This window comes from Sprattus sprattus (genome assembly GCF_963457725.1).
Source record: "Sprattus sprattus genome assembly, chromosome: 12".
Classification (NCBI taxonomy): domain Eukaryota; kingdom Metazoa; phylum Chordata; class Actinopteri; order Clupeiformes; family Clupeidae; genus Sprattus; species Sprattus sprattus.
In genome coordinates this window covers 21,374,699-21,384,406 of record NC_137910.1, presented here as the reverse complement: position 1 = coordinate 21,384,406, position 9,708 = coordinate 21,374,699, and the positions used below count along the sequence as shown (strand labels likewise).

At 44.5% G+C, this 9,708-nt stretch overlaps 1 protein-coding gene across 1 annotated transcript; it reads right to left on the bottom strand.

Annotated features, from left to right (window-relative positions):
• Positions 1 to 983: 983 nt before the first annotated feature.
• On the bottom strand, positions 984 to 9,336 carry btbd3b (BTB (POZ) domain containing 3b; the record flags this gene model as incomplete). Its single annotated transcript, XM_080848339.1, has 4 exons — positions 984 to 2,016; positions 3,920 to 4,038; positions 6,768 to 6,858; positions 9,032 to 9,336. The coding sequence occupies 4 exons, from the start codon at positions 9,334 to 9,336 to the stop codon at positions 984 to 986; spliced, it is 1,548 nt and encodes a 515-aa protein (XP_080704465.1).
• Positions 9,337 to 9,708: the final 372 nt, after the last annotated feature.

Sequence of the window (9,708 nt, the reverse complement as noted above, 5' to 3'; positions counted from 1 at the left end):
TGGTGGCATTAGTGATCTATGCTCGCTAAACACATACAACAATAAGAGAAATTTTACACATATTTCAAAACTTTAGGCAAAGTCCCCATGAAAAAGCAGGTGCATACTGACTACTGGTATTTAATACCATAGAGAAATCAAAAGTGCTTATTGTACATTAAGCCTAATTCTTAGTAGATGCCACTTTGAAATAAACAGTGGCCAACAATGTAAATCTCAGTTATTGAGTATGACAACAGGAAAAGCTTTAGTGGGCTCAGTCTGGCTAACTTGATACAGCAAAGCAATGCATAGGCAGAGATCCAAAACAAGTGCAGATGCTAACCGTCGTTTGTATTTAAAGGCGTTGCTTTGGTGCTGGGTTTCCTAACTGCTCACTTACAGAGGTGTTGATGGGAATACGATTGAATTTAGTTTACCATGGATTTGCATCATTAATTAGTATTGCTGATATATACAAGTGCATCCTGTGCAAGCATTAGGTAACATGGCATAGTTATTTTGAAACTGAAAGAATATAGCCGCCATGTAGCATGATGTATATATATTTATATATTACATTATCAACATATTTATACAAATGTGGAATATTATCCAGTGTTTTGATTTAGTTTTGGCAACTCTTAAATCTAACAGGAGTTTTCATATTCAGAGGTAAATTAATCAAGACGTCTTTTTCAAAGCTTCAGACAAATGCTTGTAATGGTTGAACAAACAAATCCTCAAAGTGTATAGATGAAAAGTGTTTTTCCTTAGTGAGTGAGTAAATCCAATGATAGGTACTTGTGACAACAACAACAAAAAAATCACTTCAAACCAGAAAATCCATGTAACAGTGTCTTAAAAATGTAGCAGTCAGTGGTTTCAGAAACAGACAAAAACGATTTAGTGGCAACATGGAGTAAATGAGAAAGAAATGGCATTGTCATATAACTGTCCCAGAGTGAAAGTCCGTCATTTGTGTCAATTTCCGTCTGGCTGTTTCAGGCATAGAAGATAAGCTCAGGGATCTGCCCCCCTTGCACCCCTGTCCCATTGGTACTGTCCGAGGAGCACTGGAACTGGAAGGTCACCTTTCCACACTGCACCTCTGTCATGCCCTCCTGTCCGAAGTAGCTGAGCTCATTCCCGTCCAGCACTACGCTGGCTGTGTAGAAAGTGTCCGGTTCTATCTGCACTGGGTACTCAAACCACACAGGGAAAGTGTTGCTGGAGCCGTCCGAGAAGTACTTGCTCACGTTCTGACCCAGCAGCACTCCCTGCCGCTTAAGCTCGATCTTGGCACTGTACTCGGCCGAACCACAGCTGGAGCCGTATAGGCCGAAGCCGGCGATGAAAACGCGCTTGTCCACAGCGAACTGGATGCTGTCGCAGCGGCCGCGGTAGCGCCACTGGTTGCTGCGGTAGGCGCACGACTGGAAGCGGTGGCAACGTTGGGGCGACAGGCCCTTGCGTTGCTTGCAGGCGAACTGCAGCTCGGGCTTCTTGGCCGCCGTGTACCACAGAAAGATGTCATTGGTCTCATTGAGCGTCAGCACACCCGATTGCGCCGCGCTGTTGGCGAAGTCGTCCAGGCCCATGGTGGGGACGCGAATGAGGTAGACGGCCTTGCCCAGCACCTTGCGCTTGTTGTCGATGGAAACAGTCAGCTCCTGCCTCTGGCACTCTGCTTCAGCCCAGTTCAGCGCCGCCTCGAACACAACAATCTCCTTGGCGTTGAGGGTCTCACGTTGCAGGATACTCTCCAGGGTTGTGACGTCGATGTCACAGAAGCCCTCAGCCTTGAGCGCCAGCTCGGCCTGCGCGTCGATCACCTCCCAGCACCGCTGCGTCAGGTCGGGCTCCTCGAACAGGCAGCTCTGCGACAGCAGCACGCACGCGTTCTTAGCACTCAGCGACGTCTCCAGGAAGTTGACGCAGGCGCGAGCCAGGTGGGGCACGATGTACTTTTTAGCAGAGTACAAGGTGGCCAGTACGGTGTCTGCGCTCAGGTCGATTTCATCGCAGTAGATGTACCTGCAGGGGGTGGGGGTGTGGGGGGAGGGGGGTGGGAGGGAAGAGGGAGGTTGTGTTCATCATGAGGTTGCCTGGTTGTCAACACTGATCTTTAACAGGTTAATCTTATTGGGACATCTCACAGTGTGATTACAGCCTACATGTTAGGAACAGCATCCTTTTGCTTAGACATGATAATCTATGACTACATTCAAAAGATCATAGTCTAATCATGAAGGTCACATCCAGCAACATTCAAATATTTCCATGCTGTTCATGGCATTAACACAAATATTGGTCAGATTTAGATGAAAATATGTTTAAGCCTTGATACAGAAATGTAAAATAAATCCTTTTAAATATGATGGCTCGCCACTAAAGCTTCAATGTCAAGCAGCAAAGCCTGTGGTATTTTGGGAAGCTCCACAAGCTCTTAAAGTGACCCACAATTGTGCCCTTGGAACAGCTGTTGGGGATATTAAGCTGTGATGTGTGCTTCGGCCCACAAGATCACTCCAAGTCAGCAGTGACAAACACATGTACATCAGCACTAACAGGAGGCTAGGGCAGGATAGGACACACGGTAAGGACGAACCTCAGCTCAACAGTATTAACTGTCAACTGTGTGTGTTTTTTTTTACCACACAGTGGTAGTGTTCAGACTGGAATGTTGAAATGTGGCAGTGGAATAAAAGCTTTCAGTAGGCAGAACCAAGAGAGGTGAACGTTGTTACATATTCCACCTACACACCAACTCACTCTGCTGCTCCACAGCAAGAACCAATATTCATGAGTGCAGGAGAGAGGGGGAGAGAGAGAATGGAGGCAGGAGAGAAAGCGATGGAGAGAAGGAGAAAGGGAAAAGAGAGAGAGAGAGAGCGAGAATAAAGGAAGGAGAGAAAGTGATGGAGAGAAGGAGAAAGGAAGAGAGAGAGAAAGAGAGAGAGAGAGAAAGAGAGAGAGATCACAACATTTCTCATGGGGGGGGGGGGGAGTGAAGAACACAGGCTGGGGTTCGTGGTAATGTTTCAAATACTTCTGACAGCTCAGCACAGGGGAAAATGAAGAACCGTCTGTGGAGAAATACTTTCTGATGATGTCCCTATCCCCCTCTTCCCCATATGAGCCCATATAGAAACGCCACACGCAATTAAACTTGCACAGATACTCACTATGCTGCACTACAGTTTAATGTCATGACCTAATTAAATTTTAATGGATGTGCCTTGATGCATAAAAATGTAAAATTTTAGCTTGAACTACATATTCTTCATTGTGGTTTATTATGGTCAACAAGCATGATTATGTTCATTGTGTTGCTGTGAAAATATTCAGCTAACAAATGTCAAATGGGTTTCTTAATCAGCAAGATAAATAGTGAAAGTGTTTTACATTCTCGTCAACAAGTTATGCTGAAATATTACGTCTCCTCAAAGAACCAAAGCGTGAAGTTATTTGCCGTTCCCATTTGTTAAAATTAGGCTAACTGCTGTGGTAAGCCTCACTTATAGGACTTAAGTTCCACTTTAAGCTATGAAGATTTTAACAGCAGTGAACCGCTGGCTGTGAGAAAAAAAATCCAATCAATTTCTGCTTAGTCTATTAACCTCCTGGAGGAGACCCAATGAAAGGTGCTTTTAAATGCTCAAAGTGATTTCTATTATTCCGTGCGCTGTTGGAACCAGTAACAAGTGAATAATCTGCATAGTGCTTTAGAGAACGCCAGGCAATATTGAGACAGAGCAGACATGAAGTGACATTTATGAAGAGGGAGAGAGAGAGAGAGAGAGAGAGATAGAGAGAGAGAAGAGGGATGGACAGAGAGAGAGAGAGGAGAGATGGACAGAGAGCGAGAGAAAGAGAGATGGAGAGAGAGAGAGATGGAGAGATGGAGAGAGAGAGAGAGAGAGAGAGAGAGACTTACTTCAGCATGGCCAGGAAGGCTGCAGGCTCCACGTCAGGAATCCTGATCTCATCCTTGTTCTCTGCCAGCTCCCCATAAAACATGGCATGGAAAACAGAACTCCCCACTGCTAGAACATACTGGAGGAGAGGAGAGAGGGGAGGAGGGGGGGTGAGAGAGAGGGGAAGAGAGGAAGGACATGAGAGAGAGAGAGGTGAAGAAAGAGAAAGACAGTGAGAGGGATGAGGAGAGAGAAAAAGAGAGGGGAAAAGATGACAGAGAGAGAGGGAAGAAGAGAGAGGAAATGGGCAGGATTAAACAGCTTTAATGTACAGTAGTGTCTACAGTCTGGTAGATAACAATCTGTTTTAGGGTATTGGTAATTACTCTCAGAATGCATACAAAAAGTCAGCCTGAGCATCCATCTGGCAGACGAGTGCTCTGAATTCTCCACCGCTGCAAAGAGTGTTTGGTTGTTATCCTTAATCTTAGCAATTTTACACAACTTGGCAGAAAAATTCAGGCTGTTTTGGCTGCGTCCTTTTCTTTTCTTTGTTGCTCTCTCGTCTTTTTGTTGTCACAACTCTTCTACTGCTCTTCCGTTAACATGTTCTTGAAAATTGGGTAGTCATTTTTGTTCCTAATGATGCCTGGGTTTTCAGTCTTAGTTTTTTATTCGAGTCTTGCTTCCAAAAGCATACTTGTGTCCAATGCCAATGACCCTCTCCCTGCCCGTACTCCTACCCAGGGCAAAGGCTGGGGATGAGAGAGAAGAGGAAAAGGACGAAAATGCATCCATCCCAGACAGCATCAGTTAATCAATAACATCAGACACATTATCACACATAACTGACCTATCTCAAAACTGGCCCACATTCTACTGAATCGAATTCAGGTCTTTACTCAGGGATAATGCCATACTAGTTATGGTCCAATTCTGCAATTTCCTGTTTTATCGTACTTCCCTTGGGTCATCCGAGCATGAAATTTGGTGGAGTACACTAAAATTCACCCACAAACAGCAGGGCTTAATTAGAGCAGGGCTGTATTTCTCCCTCTGGCTTGGAAGACACACAAGTGCAGTTTCTTACGGATGGCATTTGGCTCCCATCTCAGTACAGAGGAGCATTTAATAATGAAAGTATACAGGAGAGTGATGGGGAAAGTTTTTCCTTTTCAATGCTAATGAACTACTTAAGCTAATGATGAAATCAGAGGCCAATACCACACTGTGGCATAAATGCACCAAATGCAGTTGCAGTCTTGCAGTGCAGTTACAGTTTTGAACAACAAACAACTATGATTCATTTACAATTTCCCTACATTAGGTTATGATCTATAGTAAGAATGAGATTTACCGTTGTAACAAAAACAGTGTGAGTATATTTCCTTTGGTTTGTGTTCTGTAATGACTGTCATAACATTCGTAATCAAAGTAAATGGGGCATGTTATATTTAATAAAATGGATGTGATCACTAATGTTTAGCATCAACTCTCTGTGGACCACTCCTAGATTTGAGGCTAGCCACATTGTGGGGAAAAACTATCCACAATATACATCCATAAATTAGCAGAGTGGTGCGTGTAGATGGATGAAAGCCACCCATTTGAGCCTCTTAAAAGTGACTGAAAAGATGACTCACTCTTGGCCGATATGAGTCCGTGGTTGTATGACAAATATGGCCAGCAATTCAATTAATAAGATCTAAGCAGCGACCGCAATGGCTTGGGAGGAGGGGGGGAGCTGTCACTGCAGTGGAGTAAGAGAATAGCACAGACGTATGAAAGTGTTATGAGAAGAGAGCGCAATAATAATTCATGTGAACAGCTGGTAAACACAATGAGGTCAGGCCAGAGGACGCACCAGGGATTTTAACGCGCTGGATGAAGACATGGCGGGTGACTGGAAAAGCATCTCAAGGTTATCACTGCTGAATGTTGAGGCCAGAACTCTTGAGCGGGATCGTACAGGAACATTTCAAGGTGATGCCAGGTATGAATGGAAAGGGCATTTATCTGTGTTGGCCCAGCAAGTTTCATTTGAAGAGACACTCATTGATTAAATGTTTATCTTCCTTAAATGCCATGGTTCTCAAACCTTTCATAGCAGAGCCCCCTTTGTCAATGACATTGCCCCCAAACACCAAGGTGCAAAAGCTGAGATGCTCATATAACCTGTTTATGATTATAAAAAAAAACAGATGCTCAGCAGCTGTTGCTTAGCTTTTCTTAAATATTGTCACTTTGAACGGTCAAACATTTTCAATTTAATTGAATCAATTCAATCAGTTTTGGTATTTGATTTGATAAGAGCTTGATTGTATTGTATAGGCTTAACAGTAGGTCCTGGTCGTATTTTATAAGCACAAAGTAGGCTATAAACTCACCATAACTCAATATAAAATCACCTCACATTATGCCTTTTTCACCTGCCCTACAACATCAAAAGGATCAGAGGTAACTTATAGAATGGAAGACTGTGACAGAATGATGTGTAGAAGTAGGTCAGGATGAAGCAAGTGTAATGTGCTGTGGATGGATGAAATTGTGAATGAACAAGCCCCAGAGGTCCCTCCGACGGGGGGGGGGGGGAGGGAGGACGCGATGACACTCCTCTCTCTTTTCTTTTATCCACTCCACCCTCCAGCCTCATTTGCATAAATAATTGAGTGGCGTCTACAAGAGAGGCGTCTGCTCGCGGTGCCGACAGGGCACTGCTCAAAGGCTCTGACTTCCATTACTGTCACCGACAGGCTGTGTCGTTGGAATACACTAATGGAAGCAAGGCAGGGTGCCGGCTGCCTAGCGGTGTTGTTTTGTTTGTGTTTCGTGTTAGGATGTATTGACTGGGCGGTTTAGGTGGCTTACCCTGTGCCCGGGCAGTCGCTGCACACTTCCTGATGGTCCCACCAGAAAGTGAACGTCGGCCATCAGCTCGTTGTTATACATCACCGAATTTCTGCCAAACAAAAAATGCCACATGGCCAGAAATCAGACACACTCCTGCAAACACAGGCAAAATATGCACACTTACACTTACTTACACCACAGCTTGGTTGAATTTCCTATAGTAACACATTCTTTTGAATTTTAATTACATTTTGATATTTGCACACCAATGAAGTAGTTCCAGTTTTTTGTCACATAATCACAGATTAGTGGATGGACAGAAGTACAGAGAGTAGTAACATGTATACATGTCAGAAATAGCTTTTACTCCCGTTACAATGCATTTAGGCTGAGGCCCACAGTGATTATACAAAGCTACAGCTCAACATAATTCTGGGATATGCTGGCATGGGAACAAGAGGTATGGAACTAACGATTGGGCCAGCCATGGTAGAAGCGGGAAAATGGACTTCACAGCGTTTGGGTTGCAGACAATAATGCACTTTGAGGTGTAACTGCTTCGCGTTGTAGATGTTTTAACACATTGCATTGTTTTATGCTACCTGAATGCCATGTCGTCCATTATCCCTTATACCGGGATCAGACAGCACAATGGTCATGTGAGATTAGTGCCATAAATTCTTGCTGTGTCTTCGTTGGGAGACTGGCTGCAGTAAAATTCGACCCCGAACAATCATCCTTCACATCCTTGCGTGAGTTTAAAGATCGTCAGGAGGGTCAAGGAGGGTAAAGGAGGGTCAAGACATTGTCAATCATGGCTGCAGAAGCACTGTGTGTGAGGCTGGTCTTGTGCTCATAAAAGAAAAGGAAGAAAAAAAAGCATGGGCTGTCCATCCTTCAAAGATGACTTGAGGTATCAAATGTGTTCAATTAGTATGGTACCATACCGCTATGAAGCCACTGCACAGCAAACTTCTCCTGTGTTTCTTTCTCTGACCACAATGGCCCTAATAGCAGCATTTCTCTTTGCCGTGTTTACACACCCCGTGTCCACTCTGTCATCCACTCCCCTCATCCATTGTGAAGGAACATGTCAAACTGGGAAGGGAAATATTAAAACTTCCGACATGCTAGATTTTTCACGGGGCATTCCACAGGCCACATTGCTGTTCTTAAGTTACGGCATACCACAAGGAGCGTTTCCTCTTCCCATTGTTAATATTCGGGCCCAAAGCTGGAAATTTGTCGGTGAGGACAAAATCTTGTCAAAATTGTGCTGAATTTGTAGATTGTTTACAGGTTACATATATTCTCCCCTATCCTTCCATATGTTCTATTTTGCTTTACAACAGACTGACAAAGGGTTAGGCTTAATGTTTAAGGGTTTAGTTTAGATAACTCTTGCTAATATTACCACCAAAGTACTGACGACGAACTTCCTTACCACTCCTGATATTATGCAATATTACACAATGCCATACATACAACAATACAAAGCTGTCATTCTGTCCATAGTCTTCACCTCACTGCCTGATAACTAATGAATCGACGTCCCACACGTGAAAAATAATTATGAAGGGAAACACAATGCGTGAATACAGACAAGTCGACAAATGATTCGGGACAGAAAATAAGTGGAAAAAGTACAGAAGCACAACAAACAGTCTTCATGTATTATTAAGTAGCACACCACAGAGGACATCTGAGTAAACAAAGCATGATGTTCTGAAGGGACAACAAAGCCCGGTGTGAAAGCGCACGTTTGCTCCGGCCTGCATGGGGCTTCCTGGTGAGGTCCGGATAAATATTTCCAGTTATCACCGAGCAGGGTTGTTGCATATCAAACAACGCCTGCCCCAGACGCTTGCTCACTGTGTGCACAGGGCGGTGTACATGACATGGAGAGATACCAGGAGCTACAGAGGGTAACCTGAAAGTTCTTGTGTGGTGGAACAACCCAACTGCTTTGTGAATAAGATAGATAGATCAAGCACAAAAACAAGCCCTATGGGGACCTTACCCAGCTACCTCGTCCACTTCAAGAGAGACTCACTTTGCACATTTTGCTTTGGGTGCTGGAGGGGATCCTAACACTGGACAATCTTTTTTCACTCCTCAAGAAGAGGCAACTTGTCATTTAATAGTGCACATTTTTACAGCTGCTGTAATGGTATAACTCTGAAATAATTTCTCCTATGCAGTTTTTCCCTTGTATTCCCTTCATATTGAGGAGAAGGTTGTCCCGACCCAACAGGAAGGTGGGAGGTGGAGACTTCACCTACCTCTCACGGATGGTGGAGTAGAGCCCTTGCCAGTTGCAGTTCTGGATGGTGTTGTTGTTGTTCAGGTTCTGCTGCTGGTACTGTTGGACCGTTGTGGCCGGAACCGGCTTCTTGGTGGGGAAGATCTCGGCCGACATCTTCTTCTTCTTTTTGGTCTTCAAGGTGATAATCTCATAGCAGACTGGCGGGACCTTGGAGGAGCTGCTTGGACTGCCCTTTTTGGAGCTTTTACTTGAGCGGCTCTTCACCGACTCTGGAAGCATCAAGAAGAATGTCAGACATTTCCGTCCCTTGGCATCGACCATGAGTGTTGTTCAACTGCCGAGCAGTGCGAGAGCATGCAGAGAAGACATTCAAGAGGGGGAAAAAACTAAGTGTTGGGAAAGGGGGGGAGAGAGGAGAGAGAAAGGCTCAGCAGGGCAAAGTGGAGGGTAAGGAGCCCAAAAAAGCAGTGCAGCTGAGAAAAAAACCCAGAAGAATTCCCTTCAAATTTTCACCTTTCTTAGGAATAAAGTGATTCCACTTCTGCCTTGTCTCTCTCTCTCTCTCTCTCTCTCGCTCCTTCTTGAGGATTCTCCCTTTTCAAGTTTTATCTGTGGACGAGCGGTCTCCTCGGGTCCCCATCCCTGCTGCCAGTCTAACACATCGCTGACTTCCTGTGATGTCTGTTGATTTCA